The sequence below is a fragment of the Falco cherrug genome, chromosome 4 (genome assembly GCF_023634085.1).
Source record: "Falco cherrug isolate bFalChe1 chromosome 4, bFalChe1.pri, whole genome shotgun sequence".
Lineage (NCBI taxonomy): Eukaryota > Metazoa > Chordata > Aves > Falconiformes > Falconidae > Falco > Falco cherrug.
In genome coordinates, this window is record NC_073700.1 from 111,405,076 (window position 1) to 111,425,029 (window position 19,954).

Below are 19,954 nucleotides of genomic sequence, written 5' to 3' on the forward strand. Positions count from 1 at the left end.
ACTGCTGATGTGAGTTCTAGTCATGTTTTTTCCACTTTGGCTGAAGAGTATTTAATTTTGAGTATCTTTAGGAGGCCAGCTTGAGCTGTATTTATCAAATAGTTTAAGCCTATGAAGAGATGTCGAATTCAGTAAACAATGTTCCATATGTCCTACCAGACTTTGAGATGTCACTTTTAAATGAGCCAATTGTGAGTGAAGTGAACATTATTCATCTTACGCTAATGCTACACAAGAGTTCCTTGAGATGTCTGTGCTGTGCACACATCCCACAACCTATATTTTTATGCCTGAAGCAGCTTCTCATATCAGCTTGCTCTTCCATGCTGAGTCCTGCTGTCCTGCTAGTGGGTGCAATATGAATGAATATGTATGTTGTGTGTGTGTATACATGCATATGTACACAGAAATATATGCAAAGGAAAGGTATTCAAACTTTAGAAAAAGTAGTAGTTGGCTACATATTTTCAAGCACAAGAAGCTATAATCCACATCTATGGCAGCAGAGGGAAGACCTATGTAGGACTGTGAAGAGAAATGGGGGGCTGGGCCACCTTTGTGAACAAATATTTTAAATCACCCTGAGGATGAGTTTACTAAGATTTATGTCTGTCAACTGCAGAAACCAGCTTGGATATTTTTTCCAAAGAGGTTTCTAGGAGGATGTACTAATGTGGTTAATATGACAAGTATTATTTGTACTTGTGAAGTATTTATGTTTTCATTCTCACATGGTACAACTGGAGGTGAGCAAACCACTATCTTCATATTCTTCTTGTTTAAAGTCTGCTTTTAGCATTTGTCTTATGATGAAAATCCTGCTGAAGACACTGGTACCTGTACCTTAATGAGAAGCAGATGAGAGGAAGTGGGTAATGCTTGTTTGTTGGGGTGTGTGTGTGTGTCTTGTTTTTTTTTTTTTAATTAAGGACTGGCTATTTATGTAACATGTAGTCAAAGTGCAGATAAATCAGGCTTTTTCCAGAATTTGAACTTCAGATCTCTTGGGTTATTGTTTCCTAATTCCTTGTCTGAAGGTATAAAAATACTACGAGCACTGAAGCTTTTAATGGTAGTTTTAGTGCAGCCAAAAGAGTGAGAAACATAATCTCATGCAGGCGTCGCTGTTTGGAGACTCAAGTTCTCTATTAGTGGCATGTGAACATTTCTTAATTATCTAGCTAGGTATGGAAAAAAACCTCCCTAACTTATTGAGTTAACTTGGTTTTTTACTTTAAAAAAAAAAAAAGAAGAGGGAGAGGAGAGGGGTGAGTGATTCCTGATCAGCATCCACCCCCCTGGTCCCTGGAAAGCCAATAGCTACCTTTTGAGCTGCTCGTTATTGCTTGGTTATCTCTCATTAGATCCATGCGAGTACTCTCCCCTGTTCTTCCTGTAAATGTACTGAAGAAAAAGCTAGCTTAAGTTTTAGGCAAGATTCACAAAATGAAAACAAGAACCATGAACAAACAAAAAAAAGTACTGCAGTTAGTACTGAGGTAAGTTCCAAGTTCAAGGAAGTGATTGCTGGAGTGGAGTCAGTCCAGAAGGCTGGTCTTTTTCCCACCTAGAAGTAGGTTGCTGCAGTTTTTCCGTGTCCATCCCTGTGATGCTTATTCTGAAAGGGGCAAGAAAAAATTCTCAGACAAACTGAAAGCAAAATCTCTTTGTCTCTGAGCACACACAAATGAACATAAAATGAACACTTTTTATAAGTTTAACCTCAGAAAACTCCAACTGACTGAAATTGGTTATCAAAGACTGTGTATCCAGGTGGCTACCAGAAAAAAGGAGGGTCCAAGCTTAATTTTTGAAAGTTAAGTTTCTGTGATGATGCCTGGTGTGTACTTTGGGAGCTGCTCTGTGATACCCACTGCTGATACAGGGCGCCCTGCGTTGTACTGGTGGGAGACAATGCAAGGAGTGAAGCCAGTATGTCTCCTTGTCACTATCTATTCGTATTCTCAGAGCGTTAACCCTGGGGCAGTTCCTTTATTGTATTGGAAAGCATGATAACTTTTATTAAAGCTAAAGAGGACACACCCTGTGCATGTTGTAGTGTGCAGAGGCAAAATGTGTCTGCCTTAATTGCGCTTTTGTTCCTGAACCTCCCCCAACCTGGGCTGGAGGGTGGCAAAGGGAATATCTGGATTGTTTTCCCCTCCCCCCACCCCTCCTTCTTCTAGGAAAAGCTAATATAATCAGCAACATATATTTAACTATCTGCTACTTTCTTGTGAAAGCTCACTGTGGCGGATAAGGTTACATGCAGAAGTCTTCCTGCATGCCAGTTGGGAGTAACTGCAGCTAACTTGGAGCCCGCAGCTAAGATGAGCATTTTGGAGTGTCTGTTTACGAATCAAATACTGGCCTGGCATGGCCTGCCCTGGCAGCAGAGCCGTGTGCGCGCTAAAATTAAAGAGGAGGCTGGAAAGGGAGACATTCCTCGTGTTCTGGGTTGGTCTCATTGGTTCAACAGCATGTACTACTACAGTGCTGCTGGCATGGTAGCCAGCACAACTACAGTAGCACATTGTGCGCTAGTGGGTAAGAGCTCAACAATAAGGGACTGGAAAAGACTGCTTTCCATAGAGAGGTTTTTAGAAGGTTGAATATTACCAAAATAATTTCACAAAGCTATATAATCTGAAAAGCAACAGAAGTGACTGCCCTTGATCTGCTGCCAGACCTCATGGGGTATTGCTTTCCACAGGCTGCCACAGCACACTCAGCCATGTTACCCCAACCCATAAATTTTTTTTTTTCCTGCCATAGCTGAGCTTACTATTTATGCTAGTTTGAAAGTTAAGTGTGCTCTCGGGTAAGCAGAGGGAAAAGTAATTTTACTGTTGCTATGTGGAAGAATGGCCAAATGCTTGCATGTATTTTTGGGGTGGTACAGTGTGTTTATACTTTAAATTCTAGCCAAGGGTGTTCAGGTTTCTAAGCCAGCCTCTGTGGCTGGCACCAGCTCTTCTAGTGTTGTCAGCCCTGCTGCCAGGAATGTTGTGATGTCCTGGAGGGGACAATATGGCAGCCTCTTATTCTGAACTTCTCAAATCCATTTGAAGTCAAAGACCTTAAAAAATGTTGGTAAAACGTCTCCAAAGCAGTAGGACACTTTGAAATAGAAAGTTTAAAAAAAAAAAAAGGCATCTGAAAATGCGATGTCCTCAGTTTCTGGTCCCTTCTTGCAGTTAGGAGCAGTAAGTCTGCAGAAAGGTGCCATTTGTAGTGCTTCCAAGAGCTGTGCTAGTGCAAATGCCTTTTCTTCACGCTTAGTGTCCATATTTTATTTAGAGCTTCTGACACATTCTCGGTGCTTATTGGGAGGCTTGCTTCTAGTTTCATGGGGGGAGAGGGTGGCTTGGGTTTTCGTGTTTGTTTTCGTAGCTTTTTAAATATATATATGTCTCTCCTGAGATGCTGTCTTGTATGTGTCTTGTGGCCGTTATTCATGATTTAAGAACGGGTCTTTATAGTAGAACATGTGCAATGGGCCCATCTTTATTCAGTTGACTCTTGTCTGAAAAGCATCTTGGAGTATCTGTGCTGAGTACAGCTCTGCCATGCTTTGTTAGAAGGCCTTGTCTGTCATGCTTCTGATATTATTTTTTTTTCTTTCCTCTTTTTGGGTATCTGGACAATGAAAATCACATCATCAGTGTTTTGTCTCATGCCTTCTGGCTTCAAGGCTTCTTGTATGTGACTGCTTCTGTATGCTGAGCTGTTTGCATCTCCCTGAAACTGAGCATTGGGGGTGTGTGTGATGGTATGTGATTACAATAAAGTGTATTAGTTGACTTCTGAGGCTTCTGCTACTGCTTGTCTCCATCTCTCTTGTCTACGTTCATCCTATGCTCCCTCACACCCAGAAGCTGCTCTTGCATGGCCACTGACCTGGGATCCTGATACTCCTATCTGATCCCTTCTCTGGCCTGCTTATGATGCAGCTTGTAAACTCTATTGTCCAGGTTTCTTGGAGAGCTTTCATTCACGATGTCCCTTGTATTTTGGAAGCACCCCCAATACTTATTACTTCCACCGTAGCTGGTCATTTCCTTGATGTCCTTTCCTACATGGTGTAGATCCAGTTCCCTGTGGAATCTTTACTGGGATGCTTCTGCCTCACACTTTACCACCATCCCCAAAAGCCAGGCAGCAGCTGGGTCATCAGTCTTTGGGTCACTGCCATGACCTCCCTATGCTTCCTTCAGCATAGAGCTGCCTATTCTTCATTTCTATGGCCAGGCAGTGAGGAGGGCCTGCTGGCTGAGGACAGCCTTGAAGCTCAACCAAAAGATGAGGTGGATGTTCCCATTTTTTTCCATTTCTTCCCCCTGCTCCCACCCCCAGTACTTCCCTGTGTAGCTGTTGCACCCATTGCATACACGTTGCAAGCTCTTTGAGGCAGGGGCTACCCTGGTTTGTTGCTGCTTTTGTTATGCACAGCCGCTGTTTAATGCAAGAGGTGTGCGCCATTAATGGCTTGAAATAAATTTTCCCCTGCTCTAGCAGTCCTCTACTACTGCCCTGCATCTTCTTGCTATGCTTGGCTCTGAATAGCATGTTTCATTCTCATCCAGATGCCATGAGCAGGGATTTAAGAGCTGTGGCTCCCTAAATATTCAGCAGGCGAATAACCCAAGATTTCTTAGTTCCTCTTACACCGCCTCCTCTTTTTTTCCCATGTCAATAGCAAAGCACTGAAGTACTCTTTCCCTCTGTGCCTAAAAATCTAGTTCCCCTTCTGTTGGGCTGAATATTTTGCTATGAATCAGTGAAAAATCAGAATGAAGTGTACATTCACACAGGCATATACTGGGGATTTACACTCCCACTTCCCTTATTTTAAATAGTGCTGGCTTTTTAAATGTCAAAATTAAAATTTTAAGCTTTTTAAGGAGAATGAGTTGTTTTGACAAGAGGAGATAGTTTATTGTAGAGTAAATGTGAAACTGGCAAATGACGTGCAGCTCCTTGGTGCCCTGCAGTATTGTTCACCTTTATTCTTAATTTATTACTACTGCAGATATTTTTGATTCATGTGCAAGGGAATATTGCTGTAGAGAGTTAAAGTACTTTTACTGGAGGATAGTGTGTGCAGCTACTCATGGAGCAGCAGCGAAACAGGACTGGAGCCACTTACCCAAATACTTGCAGTGCCTGTTTGAAAGCATAAGGAAAAATCTGCATCAAAATTAAATTGAGTGTCCAGGTTTCTGGAAAATGTGTGTTGTTTTTTGGTTTTGTTTTTTAAACCAAAGCGTATCACTCTAGCACCTGGTGTTACCAAACTGCTCAGATGCTTGCACAAATGTGACTTCTGCAACGGACAGCTCTAATGGCTTTTTTAGCTGCTAAAGCCTGATGTCTTGGGCAGAGGTGATTTAGTGGAATTGAAAACTTGGCTGTAAAATATAAGGCAGAGACTTAGGTCTAAAGTTTACTGTGGGGCCACTGGAGCCAGTAAGAATAGAAAAGACCTCTGCTGTGTTGTGTTTGTTTTCTTGTGCTTTTCATAAGTAGGCCTGAGGAGTAGCAGGTGATTATGTTCTAGGCAAGCAGTTCTCTTTGAATAAAAGAACATTATACAACCCAAAAGCATGTATCATCCATGTGAGTTGGTATTCCCGTTCCTATATGAATTCCACAACTTGTAAGGAATAAGGCTGTTTCAGTTTTCAGATCTGTGCAACTATAGAGTATTAATTACTGCAAAGTGAGGGGAATGGTGTGAACTTGCCTCCTTCGTGATTGCATCTCTATTCTTTTTCCATTTATAAGATGGCAAAACATGTTCTAATTTTATTAATAATGAGGCTGTGCAATAAACCTCATTGTTTGAAAGCTTGCTGGTGACTGAACACATCCTTCAGGGCTGTGAGTGGAAGGTTTTCCATCTCTCTTTTGTAAAGGCCCTGAATGCAAGTAGACAGGAGCAGAGATCACTCTTGAACCACGTTAGGCTTAGTTAACTCATTTAGCTATGGCTGTTCTCCTCGACTTGTTCCAGTCATCTTACTTGTCATTTGATTGCTCCTTCAGAATTGGTGCTTCAAAGTAATCTATAGTTTGCAAGCTGTCAGCTAGCGCTTAGAGTTCACACTGAATTGTTTTGTTTGGGTATGTATAGGTCCAGTGGTATTAGAGTAGTGCGTGTCTTGCAGTCTTAGTTTCTAGTTTAGATAATCTCATTCAAAAGTTTGTGGCTTTTTTGTAAACATCATCTTAAGCCTTACCTTTCAGATTAGTGCATGAGCTGGCTGTAATTCTGGCATACTTTAAGCTAGACTTGGAAATCTCATAGATCTTGGTAAATGTTTGTTTAACAGAACTTTATGATAATATCTCTTTAACTTTTAGGGTTTTTTGATAACTTGCTTTTGAGTGTTTAAAATATGTGCACTTTTATGACTATCTGAATTATTAGGTAGCTGCTAGATAATGTGTTTTACCACAGAAATTTTCTACACTCCAAAATCTGATGATTCCCCTTTGCTCTAAGGTTCATGTTTCTGCAGCTTGAAGGCTTTGACAGCACTTAATTGTTGTTGTTTTGCAAAGCTCATCTCTGTTAGCAATGTAGAGACCTTTACTGTAGATCTTATTTTAATCCAATTCTGCAGCACAAAGTAAATAAAATACTTGAAAGTAGTCTTGCTCTACCAAGATTTTTCCTTCCTCCTGTAAAGTGGATATAACTTGTATTTTTGTCTGACTTCGGGCTGAATTCTTGAGTCCCCCTCCAACCTCCTCTACTTCTTTCAGTGCCCAGTTCCCCTGCAAACAGCCATACAAACTAGGAGAGGTGGGTTAAGAAAAACTTGTATTCTCTAGTTGTTGGGATGACTAGCAATTTTGGGTATAGCTGTTGCAACTATTCAAGTGACTGAGCTGCCCCATATGTTAGGAGACTGCTATTGGTGATCTGCATTCAGGTATAGGAGTTTTGCCATGCCAGCAAAATTACTGGGGAGGTGAGGTAGGTGACATGCACTGACAGCTTCAGGGAAAGTTTTGTATGAGAGTATCCAGCAACCCAGCCCATGTGTCTGTAAATCTCAGTAAATGCAGGTAACAATTCCTTCCCTTCAGCAGTCTCTTGTATTTGAGAGACTTGTTAATTTAGAAACTAAGCCTTCTCTGAAATGTCTGGTCCACAGCAGTGCTGTCCCTTAGTAGGACTGCTGGGAAGCCAAAGACATGACCTGCATCTTATGGATGGCCAATTTAAAAAGGAGGAAGGGGAATCCTGTAAATGTAACTCGGGTAAAATGCTTCAATCTTTTTATAGCTTTTCCTGGTTATAAAGGTATCTAAGGTATTCATGAAGTAGTTGTTGAGGATTTATCTTTTTCCTGAAAGCTTGTCATCTTGAGTCTTGTGCTCAGTAGAGGGGATGTCTCAGAAGTGATCGCCATCTGAGCTCTAATATACTTTATTTTTATCTGCACTAATCTGTGAACTAAATCCATTTTACAGGATTTTCCTTTATGATTCCCTCTATCATTTTTAGATAGTTACAAGCAGATCCTAGAGGAAATGCTTAATACTTGAATATGGGACAGTCCTTCCCATGAAGATTTCCCTCCTATCAAGCACTGACTTGGCTCTGTTTCCACAATGCGCCAGCATACCTGTACCAGAAGGAGCAGTTTTCCTTGCGTGGCGGCCTCTTCATGAAAATATCCCTGAGCTTTTGTCAAGAGATTTCTTGGAATGTGTAATTGTTGATAGGTTCCAAAAGATGATTCAAAAATTGATTTTTTTTAGTCTGACAGATTTCTGTAATAGTTGCAGGTTTCCAACTTTACAGAAGGCTTTTTTAAAAAGAACTATTATTATGCTGAAACTAAAAATATCAGATTAGCGCCGGTCTTGCAGAGCAGTAATGAAGTGGCATCGAGACTTTTTAATAGCTACAGAAAATAGCTTTCGAAAGTGCCTTTTTCACACACGCATGTGTGCACACACAGAGAAAAAGAGTAAAATGTATAGGAGAAATACAGTTCTCCCTGATAAATCTTTCAATTAAAAAGAACACATTTTCTGTAATGATATAGAGTTAATGTAATTGGAAGGACTGAAAGGTTGAGGAGGGGGAAAGGGAAAACAAGCTCCCTTTCTGATTTTCATGGCACTGAGCAGGACGTTGCAACTTGCACTGTGGGGCTGAGCAGCAGTCTTCTGACAGAGAGCAGTGCTGGATGCCTCCACAGGAAGGTGTCGAAACAGACAATAAAACACCAATTGTATTACAGTATAATGCTCTGAGTAAAGCAGAAAATTCATCCTTTATCCCAACGTATTCTCCAAACATTCTTGTAAAATATGCTGGCTCCCTTGCTTTTGTGTAGTCTATCATTTAATCAACGTTGGGCAATGGGTGCTCACTGGATAGTAATGCTTTTATAGCTTTTTTTATTTTCCTTCCCTTTGGCAAACTACAAATCAGATTGTAGAAGTAGTGGGGAGTGTTTCCACTTAAACTGGCCTCCTTGATGCGAGAGGAGGCAGATGAACACGAGCTAGTGTTGCTGCTGCTTCCTACTACGTTTCACAACACCCATCTGCCAGCCCGGCATGTGATCCTTCCCGCATGCCCAGCCGCAGAAATGTCCTGGTAGCCTGTCTGCCTGGGGGGGGAGGGGGGCAGCAGTGCCCACGAGGAGATCCTGGGAATGGGGATTAGCTGTGTAAAACAGCCATTGCTTTCCCAAAGGACTGAGCTGCATGAGGGTGCTTTTTAATTTTCTGGAAATCAGGATGGGTACTGAAGGAGGAGTGTTGACGTTAATGCTAACCTGGTTCATAAGCTCTGATGTTATCTAAAAACTGGTCTTGAAGTTCCACCTTTAGTGTCAGGAGCGGGGAGTTTAATAAAGTATTGTAGCAGATACTGTGCAGTGCTTAATTGCATTCAGATAATGTTGCATAAATACTTATTTCTCTGTGTTTTCAAACTTGTTTTCATTTAATTTAGATGAAGGGTGGAGAGGAGCTGCCAATTTGGCCATCTCTACATGATTCGTTATTTCATAATACCTGTATCATATTCCCTCTCGCTCCTTTCCAAACTGAATTATCCCGCTCCCTTTAATCTCTTTGTGAAGGAGGCCACCCATGCAACTAATAAGGTGGTAGATTTTTTTTTTTGGCCTTTCTCTAAACATTTCTCAAGTACTTTTTTAACCTTGGAGACCATTAATGCCATTTGTGAGCCTTGATACTATGAGAGGGTTTTGTGCATCCCGTACCTCCTTAGTGTAATGCACACTAATCTTTCCTCCCTATCACACGTTCAAGAGACTATTTCCAGCTTAGGGTTTAATGTGGGAACACAAAAGCACACAAGATAATTTTGCCTGCCGCGTTCAGTACCTGGGCTAACTTTGTAGCCCAAAAATTTCTTTTGCAATTTCTTCTATGGTCAGAGCTTCATTAGAATACTTTCTCAGTGAATTTTTCCATCATATGAATTTTCATTTAAAAAAAGAGGGAGTTCTGAAGCTGATCTTCATCTGTAATGCTTGACACTTGTTGGATTCCTCTTAATCTTTTCTTTAGAACCTAACCTTTTTCTATCTGTAAATTATGCTAATTATACTTCACGTGATTTTTGACTAAGCAGATTTAAGGCAGGTCCTTTTAAATGTTGTTCTTGAATACTAGTGTGGTTTTAAAGCATTTGCTCTCTCTCTTTACCTCTTTGTTTTATAGACCTCGGAGTGTGTATGTCTATATGTTTGCTTTTTTTAAATGGCCCAGCAGTATTACCTGGAAATATGTATAAACACATGTGGTGTATGGAGTTGGTTATAGTAGTTGTAGTCATGGCTGCATGTGATGCTGAGACCTATTTTCGGTTGCTTTATGTCTTTTGCGTAATTTGAAACACTGACGTTGAAATAGTCCACCTCATCTCTTACCTCCTTATTTTTTTTAATTGAGCATTTCAGATTTCCCTAATGAGAACACAGTAAACGGGGACCTGGTGTTTGCTCTTAGCGCAGTTGGGAGGGACATTGGCTCAGGCTGGAGCATGGCTCTGCTGTCAGCTAGGAAATCCAGTGTGTGCAGTGAAGGTGACTGGTCTTGTAAGAGTTGTGCCCCAGTTACTCACCACACACTTTATTAATTTTGCAGCAAGTCGAAGACTTTCAGGAAGACAGACCCCTTTGGTTAGGGGAATTGAATGCTGCCATGACAAACTGAAATCTGGACGTTCTGGTCTCTGGTGTTGTGCAAACTATTTGAGCAGAAGTTACTATTACTTGCTAACAGTGTGCCCTGTCTTGTGACGAGCCTCAGGTCTCTTGCAGAAGTGCCGTGTTCTCCTTGCTTCCGAAAGTGGCTTTGAAGCTGCACTTTGAACACACAGACATGCTGAGCGCTGTGGAAAATCAAGCCCTCGGTGTCCAAATTGGTCATTCAATTAGTAGTTCCTTTGACAATTTTGTCTTTGTTCTCTGTGGTTCAGCTTTACATTCTTAAAACCCTGGTAATGCCACCTAAACAGAATTGTATTATAGGGTAAACTTATTAATAGTTTTGAACATTTGGATATAACTGTAAGTTCCCAGGAGAAGAATTCACTCCAGGGTTTGTATGGGATGTGGTAAATAAGCCAGAGTTATTGTTTTCAGGCGCTGCCTTTCTGGTGTGTGCAAACAATGACTTCAGCAGCTTCCAGACTTATTTTTCTGATTCTTCCAGACTATGGTCATGGTTTCGTGAAACAGTAAACTGGGTATTGGAGGGCCTACAAGATGAAAAACGCCATCACCACACGCTGCAATGAGTTGAGCCATTGCAAACTGGCTTTGCCTATCCAAATGCCCTCACAAGGTTCTGGAGGAACAACTTTGCCCTGGCAGGCCCTGTGCTGGTTTGGGTACTCCATGTCCATGCTGCTCTGCCTTTACAAGGGACCGACACGCTCTAACCTTTTTGGTGTAAATGATGAAAACTCCTTTCCATACCTGGCTTTTTTTGTTTCCTTTCTTTCTACCTTTCCTCTTCTAAATCAAAAAGCCACTTGCACTAACAACTTCTCTCACCTCATATTGTTGACTGATGCTCTCTATCCATGCTACCCGCCTCCTTTTTTTTTTTTTAATTATATCACCCAGAACACTCAAAGCCTTTACAGCCAGAAATTTCCACGTGGTCTTTTACTGAATGACGCTAATCCTCCTGTCTAATTTTTCTCTCTCTGCTATGTGTGATTTCCATTCTGTTGTCTAATTTTAACTCCCAGTCAACAGGACAGGAGTCATGGAAGCAGGAGTGGTGGTCTAATGGCTCTGCATGAGTGGAGGAAATGACTTCAGGTTATACAGCACCACTGTCAAGTTCCCATCGCTAAGTGCATGTGTGAGAGAAACAACATGGGTAACTGTGCTTATGGACCAGATGTCTTGAGACTAATTTGCTTATGGTGTAGGGCAGAAATCCTGCAGCACCATAAGATGATGTGTATCAAATAGTCTGTTCTGAAAGTGCAGAAAACAACTGCTCTGGTTTGTTCAAAGGTGCTACTTCTAAACCTGTGAAATTGTTCAGAACTGGGATATTTTTAATGTGTGCTTTGAGCTCTTGGCTCTACTGAAGAGTAACGTTTCCTTGTTTTTTCCTTGTAAAGCAGCCTCAATTTGTGGGGCTTGGTGTAGGGTAATAATGCTGTTTATAATGAAGTCAGAATTGGCTTTTAGAGCCTGATGAATGAAAGTCCACAGTATAAGACTGCAGCTTTTTGTGAGAGAGACATCTGTGCTATAACGAGCAGGAGACCCAATTTAGACAACTGTTAGAAGGAGAGCTCAAGAAAAGGAAAGACTTTTTTTCTAGCTTAGATTAAATATTTGTACAAATAAACTTTTCTTTTCGGCTGCTCATCAGAATTGCTGCTGCACCACCAACTTGGCTTTGAATTTTGTTCCGATTGCCCAACAAGGCTGTACACGGAGAGTGTTACGGAAGAGCAGCTTAAACAAAACATGTTTGTTTTGCAGCAGAACTACAGGCTTTGGGCTAGAGAGAAAAAAATTTGGGGAGAGGGAAAAGGCAGTGTGAAGAGAAATATGAAAAAATGAAGGATGTGGATAGAAACTGGCTGTTTCTGTAAATACATGTGAAGCAAGAAACACATGCAAGAGTTGAGTAGTGTGTTTTGAAAATGAGTTACGATAGAGGATCTGGCTTTGCAGTTGTGATGATTTCTCCCAGCTGGATCAGCTGTTTCAGTTAAGTGTTCTCACCCATGAAGGTTGCTCCTCTCACACACACACACACACACACGCACACCCCCCAACTGCTGCTGAATCTTTTTTACTAGTGCCTTTTAAATACAGTCTGGTTAACGGGCTATCCCTGTGGTGTTGATCTCACTTAAAACCTTGCTGCGTGAGACTGACAGTGCTGGAAATCTAAGTGTCTACTGAGGGCAGTGCTGTGGAGCACAAGTGTCTTTGACCCAAGAGGATTGTTTCCCATTTTGGTTGAAGAAAGCTCCAATCCTTTTGAGGAAGATTCTCATACATCTGTTCAGTAAAGCAACTCTTCTAGGAACACGGGAACTCAAATCACTTGGATTAAAGCCCAGATGGACACTGTCTCTGACTGAAATGGCTCAGAAGAGGATTAAGGAGCAGCGTAAGTGGAGAACTCCTGGTGGAAAGCGGTGGGATGCTGAATGTGCCATCCTGGGCTATTCCTCAGCATTAACAGCAGAGGAGACTTTTGGTTCTTAGGCTTCTTGAAGGAGATGCAAGACTAGAGCGTTGAGTGGTTTTTGATGGCTGATCAGAAACATAATGAAAGTAGTTTTTAGAGAGAATGTAGTATCTTTAAAAAGTTGTGTGGATTCAGCTTTAAAGCTTTTATTTTCTTGGTGAAGCTAGTGACTTTAATACATTGGTCTTAATGTAAAGGTATGCTTAGCCTAGAATATAAATGTATTATGGAAATAGCTTACAAAATGTCGATTAATTATTATCCAGCGAATTCTTGTGGTACCTTTGGCATTCCAGCTTTGCTTTCTTCCTGTATGATTAAGGATGAAAATGCAGTTCTGTGATTTTGAGGTGATGCAGCTTTGGGGCAGAGTGCCTATGAGCTGGTGGTCCGCACAGTTCAAATATAATAACAATTTGTCTTGCTAAAGACATTAGCTCACATTGTACTATGGTCTGCTGTGTAATACAGCATGGGTGTTGACATACTGTAGGGACAAAGAAATTGTTTTATCAGACTAATGAATTCTTCAGCATCCTATTTCAAGTAAACGCCTCGGAATGGATCTCTAAGCCAGTGTCTTGCTTTGCTGCTCTTGTTTTAAAACACTGACCCCGCCTGAGATTCTCTTCACCCACAGATTTCAGTGGAAGCACAGTTACCCCTTAATCACGTGTGGTAACTCTCCTGGCATGTGTGGAAGTATGTCCACAGACACGCAAGACCTCCCAACTCTCCCACTTGTCTGTGCCAACATTTAAAAGGATCTACCACAGACTTCTAATTTATTTTAATCCCTTGGAGCATCTCTGCTTCAGTAATATTTAGCAAACTTCTCCTTAGATAGTTTCAAATTGTCAGAGGTGAGGAGTGGCAGAAAAATTATATTTTAGGGTATTGAAAAGGCAAACTCTGACTAGGCTAATCTCTACTTGTCTGTGAAAATAAAACAGTTGCCAAGAAAACTTATTAGACCCTATACAAGAAGGATAGGGAAATTCTGCAGTTAGAAGGAATAATGCATTGCTCAAACTTGGTGAGTTTTGCCTTTTGAATACCTGGTTTGAAATTTTACCTTTGGGTGTCTGTGTGCAATTTCAATTTTAGTAGGTGGTAAAGACTGAAAATTATACTGATGCAAGTTGTCGTCAAGTTTGGACATATAAACTGTGATTTATCTTAAAAATGTCTTTTATATTGTAGTAAAAGTATACAGTACATGAATAAATTATAATTTTGAAACCTTAATCTCGTGAAGATGTAGATACTCTGAATTTTACCCTTTTAGGGACTAGGGTTTTGTGCACACTCGGTTGCTGGTTACAGCGAGTGGAAGCACACTGCAAGAAGAAGCTGCACAGATGTGTTTTTATGTCTACTGCTCCCCTTCTGTCCTGGTTCTCTTCCTTTCCCAAAAAGAGTTTCTTCCCTCTCATAATGACATTTCGCTTTAAGAGACTAACAGAAGTGAAGAATGGCACTTTGGTTACAGAGGAGATTTCAAGTTCACTTTTTTACTTCTTGATGTAATTTGTGTGAACTTTTCCAGCACCGTCTTAACTCTTGAGACAAAACATTAGGATGCAGTAACCCACAATGATGTACTTGTCTTCTGTGCTAGTTACTGCCACAGTCATGGTTTTCTGGAATGATATTTCTCACCAGGAAAAAAGCAAAATATATACTATATGAATTCTAGAAGTGATACAACAGTGGGTATTTTAATGTTTTACCAGAACATTCTGACGCCTTGATTTTCCTAAAAGTCTTGTTTCTTGTCCTTTCTTCATCATTCTGCATTTGACTAGAATAAGACAAATTGTGCCAAATAGAACTATTATTTGGATTTCTTTTACCCCTTGCCATATGTTTTCACCTATTCCTCCCTAGCTTTCTACCGAAGGACAAATTAATTGTGACTTTCAAATAATTGTGCAGATACTGTTGCGAGTGCTTCCCCTGGAATAGTTTTTTTGGAAAATGTCAAAAGAATTGTGGAACAGCTTTTGATGTGCTGGTTATTCTGGTTAACTACTTCATGTAGACAGGTCCCCACTAAGTAAAGAGAATAACATTTTTATGTATGACCTACTGGGGGGGTGGGGGTGCAGAACCCCCAGTGAGTGACAAAGTTGCATATATGTACTTGAGATACATGGAAAGATTTTATTCCAGATTTGCTCTTTAATTTTTCCTGCCTTTGCTTTAGCCCACTCTGGGAACAGGTGACTTGGTTTATTTTTAGAGTTTGGAACTTCCAAAAAGTCACACTGCACTCACTGTGAGTTATATTCTGTATTTTCACATCCATGAGGTTTTAAACGCAGATTTTCTGATGTGAGAAAGAAAATGAGCAATGTGTTCTTCCCAAAATAGTTAACATTTCTTGATTATTGGTGTGGATATATTGAATGCTCTGCGTTCTGATGAGATTATTACAAATTTTAGTGCTTTTACATGCTTTTTTGTTTTGTTATTCTGTTTTGAAATTGAAATCTGTAATTTCTTTTACCTTTTGATAGGTGCTGGATAGTTTGTTAGCTCAGTATGGAACAGTGGAGAACTGTGAGCAAGGTATGGCTCTACTCTTAAAATTGCGTTTAGATTTGTAGTGGGAAGTGAGTGCACGCTGAATGTAACCTCTGTGCGTTGTGTTTTTCTCTCTAGTGAACACTGACACGGAGACTGCAGTTGTAAATGTAACGTATGGCAATAAGGACCAGGCTAGACAGTAAGTATCTTATTTACTTGTTACTGTCATCTAACTTGCATTTTGGAATTTATGTTGCTGTGATTTTATATGCAACTTTTGCTTCTGATTAATTTATCAATAAAATGATCATGTAAGCGTTAACTTTTAAGAAAGTATTTCTGTCTTCCCCTTGCCAGGTCTTGTGTGCTCTACCTTAATTTGCTGGGTTTTATCAACTTTTCCCACACTTCAATTAATAATTTTAAAAATTGAAAATTTGGGTAAAATTATTTGAGTGAGGAGGGCAGAAAGTTAGTGATTTGCTGATGACAGAGGATGGGAGTTGTTCTCAATTATTTTTAGCTGTGTTTTAAAAAAAGCTTTGTGATGCCCTTTTACAGTGTCGGTTGTTCTGTGTCTGTCTTCTGGTTAGCAGCTACATTCTTCTGTTTGTTTCTGTTATTGTGCAATGATTTTCCCCTAAGATTTTTTTTTTTTTTTAAATTAGAAAACTTAATGCTGCTTTCAAACACACAAAAGTTTGTAGTCTGAATACCCAAAATAAATTGTTTGGGCTTTTTGTACTTTAGGCCTTTTAATGCTTTTTATTCTTTTTAGGAATTTTATGCTTGCTTACGTCTTCAGTAATTGATCACTTTTAACCTGCATATTAAAAGTAATAGCCATAATGCCTTACTTAATGGTTGTATATAATTTTCCTTTAAATACTTACTGATATTTTATAGCATACTACAGGTTTAATTTTGCTTTTCCACCACAGATAGAAAAACGACTTGTGTTCCTTAATTTTTAATCTGGTGACATAAGCATTTTTTTCCTTCTCTTTCTAGCCATAGCAGGTTAAACAAAACCAAACCTATGAAGTAGCCTACAATGATCTTTTTAACTTTGAAATTTCTGCCACCTTGTGGCTAGCTAAATTCAGCACTTAAGATGCAGAGTATGCTTATGGAATGCATTAATTCAAATTACAAATTAAATAATACTTGTACATATAATTAAGTAATTATGACTTCTGTGTAACTTGAATGCAACACATGTATTCAATCTTTCAAAGTGTTAGGTTATTTGTTAGTGTATACTAAACAAATGTGATGGGAAACTCGTGTCAGTGGCATCTCCTGTGTACACTGGAGCTGAAGGAAACAATGTTTTCTTGAATTCGCTCTTTAACATCTCTCAAACCCTGAATTGTTCAAGTTCTTTAGGTTCTTCTGTTGTTAATTCTGTTGTGCAGTATTTAAGAAAAATGTTGAATTTCTAGTTCTGAAGAAACCTATGGTGCAATGTTAAAAATAAATGCTACGTGTGCCAGTTCCTTCTTTGAAAATGTAAGAGAGAAGTAGCTAAAATACCATGGAAAGAAGAATGATATATTTTTGAGCTGTCTGTCATCTGTAATGTCTGTTCCTGGCCTTGTGCACTCCCTTCTGAAGTTGAAAACAACAGTGTACAGCTTTTCCCCCCTCAAACTGTACTTGTTAAATTTTAAGGTCAATTCTGAGGAAATGCTGAGATAAGCTAAAACTATGCACAAGTGTCTGAGATAAAATTTTGTTTTGCATGAGAGATCACATGACAATAACTGAAAGCATCTTGAGTCTGAAGCAGGTGAATTTAGTGTCCATCGTGTTGGAGGAGGACCTGAAGAGATACAGGTTGAATGATGACACAGAATTTGGTTGCCTTGAACAGGTAGGGCAGGTGGAGTAGTGTGATTTACGTTTGTGAATTGTTTGATACAGGCACAGGGTTTTCTAAGGGGATGAATCCGTTTTCTGTACAGAAAATATTAGCTCAGATTGTCTGGGTTCAGGATGCAGCCTTGCAACCGTTTAGAAACCTTTAACAGAAGTGGCTGGATAGAGGTTTTCCTAGGAAAAAAACTGTGAGGAATTACAGTGAAGATTCACTACAGAAGCTGTGCATGTGTGGCTTTTCTGTGTGACTGTGGCGGTGTTTCATTTGAATGGTTTTCCCAGACACGACCTAGCTTTGCTTCTGGTAACTGGCTGTGGTGGACAGCAGTATACGAGTGCTGATAACTGATAAAAGGCAGTGTTGGTCGGCCTGTGCAGTACAAGGGATAACAAGAACTGACTTTATCAAAGGCTGTTTAGAGTTGTTGAGAATCAGCAGCTGGTAACAAGCTTTGTATTTTGAAATTTAGCTGTTTATGGCAAACGATGCTCTTAGCCATGACTTTTGGAGCGAACACTGTGGCATGAAGTTTTCTATGCTGCCGCATACAGTGGGTGCCCAGTTCTGATTTCTGTTCTGCACTTCTTGTAACACGTCCTACCCTCACAGTTAGTGCTGGCTGACAAAACACGCAAAGTTGGCTGCTTCCCCACTGGTGTGGCATTGTTGTGCCTGTTGCAGTGTGTACCAGCAATGCCACAGCAGTGAAGGTGCTGTAACACAGTCTAGAGATATTTTTGACAAGCAGTTCTAAATGAGTGTGGTATGCATTGCTTGGAGGATGTTAGTTTTGAACAAAACTTTGGTTCCACCCAGCTGGGAAACTGAGCCTTCTTCTGTCTTGCAAATCCAATTGTAGCGGCAGAGGATTGTTTGGTGTTTTGTGTTGTTTTTTTTTTTTTGTTTTGTTTTTTGTGTGTTGTTTTTTTTTTTTTTTTTTTTTTTGCCTGGGCTAGTGCTACAGTTGCAGCATAATCAATACAGGGCTGCATGCAAATCTGACTTGCGAACTGAAATTTGTGAAGAATGCAGTCCTCATGAGAAACAAGTCTTGGACAAGAGAGCACACAGCACCTAAAATGTGAGATGCACACAGTTATTGACTTCTAGTTGGAACGGAGGGCTATGGCTTTGACCTGTTGTGGAGATGCCTCTCTTTCCTAGCTGGACAGGTATGAGGTGGTCCTGGCAGAAAAAACAGGATGCTGCTCCTTGTCTTGATGTGGCCAGAGCAGGGGAGCTAGTGTGGCAGATCAGGTACTTGTGGGAAGCCTGGTAGGTTTGTGGAGAGGTGTAGAGCAAGCACAGAGTTATGTGCGGGCCTGGGAATACCACACTTTGCTCTTCGGGTGGCGAGGAGAAGGCTGGGATTGCCAGAGCGTCTCTGTGACCCCATCCCTGCCCTCCTGTCCTGCAAGTGCTTGGGAGGAGGAGGGATTTGTTTCAACTCCAAAACTGCTTTTGCTTCCCAGAAACTGGAGGGGACCTTACAAGGCATGTGTGTGCTGCTGTGGCACGTGCAATTGCTGAACGTCACGGTGGGTTATGGAATATCTGGAAGAGAGGAGTTCAGAGGGCATGGGTCAGTTTGAAGAACCAACCAGCTGCACGTAGGCACTGAGGCAACTCGGGGGTGTCCTTTGGCAAGCAGGTCCCTCTTCTCACAGTATCAATCCCTGACTGCAACTGGCAGGGCACGCTGACTGTGTCCTTGTGACGTGCTGCCACCTAAATTATGGCTGTTACCTTCAAAAGTTACACTGCCTTCTCTTTCCCTCCCCAGAATGTTCTACTGTATAGGTGTCTAGTGGGTGCTACAGGATTTAGCTCTATCCAGGATTTTGGAAGGAAGATTTTGTGCAAAGCTGACCTTGCATATATGAAGTGGTTGTATATTGTTTTAGTATAGGGTTAGGTGTTTATTTTTTATCTTGTTTTTTAGCTCAGGAGTGAGGTACATGTGCTGGCTGTGTTTGTAACTGATGGTGTATTTTACATGCGGGCTGCAACGCGAGGAGCTCAGGATCTGCATCTTTGCAGGTATAAGTAGGTATATTACTTTGAGTGTTAAGACACTAGTGGTCACCTTTTAATTGGGATACTTGTAAAAAAAGAAACAGGTTTTTTACCCTTTCAATGAAGTACAAAGCTATGTGTATGCACACAACATGTATGCTTGATGAATGAATAAGAGTTCACGTAACTAATACTTTTACATGCCATCATGGGTCAGGGCTAATGTTGCCATAGGAACGGTAATACTGAAAATTCAGTGGTGTATGATTATAAGCTTAGCTTTATTTTTTGCTTTGTTTTTATTTTCAGAAATACTAATGAAACTTTTTTTATTTAAGGCAAAAAAAAATATTATGCCAAAGAAAAATTACCATGTGTATCTGTCTTCTCGGTATGCAAATGTATCTGTTCAGGGAGGAAAAACGAAAGGTGGTGTATGTACAAGCTGCATGTGGGAGTGAAATATGTTCTCCATCTAGTACTTAGTGTCATCGCGCTATCAATGGATGAATGATTTCCAGCACAAGACTCGGTGCTTTTACTGTACTCATTTATCTAGGACGTTTAACCTCCACTAGCATCAGAAGGGAGAAGGCTGGGCAAACATGCTCTCGTAGGGAGCTCATGAGAGGACAGCCATGAGATGTCATTTTGATGGGAAAATCTCAGGTGACTAATTCACAAAATATTTGTTTAAAGGTTTCATTTTTATGTAGGGCTCCTCTTACTTCTGAGCAGGTGTCATGTGAACATAAGCCAGGCTGCTATACATCTTAGCAGAGCATA

At 40.5% G+C, this 19,954-nt stretch overlaps 1 protein-coding gene across 2 annotated transcripts in view; it reads left to right on the top strand.

The window, feature by feature from the left end:
• The window catches only part of IGF2BP3 (insulin like growth factor 2 mRNA binding protein 3), a 114,244-nt gene that overhangs the window by 53,712 nt on the left and 40,578 nt on the right, over positions 1-19,954 (top strand). For both annotated transcript variants that reach the window (XM_055706603.1, XM_005445805.4), the window contains 2 exons: positions 15,261-15,312; positions 15,406-15,469. In XM_055706603.1, the coding sequence (XP_055562578.1) occupies positions 15,261-15,312; positions 15,406-15,469 (116 nt within the window). The remainder of the gene's footprint in view (positions 1-15,260; positions 15,313-15,405; positions 15,470-19,954) is intronic.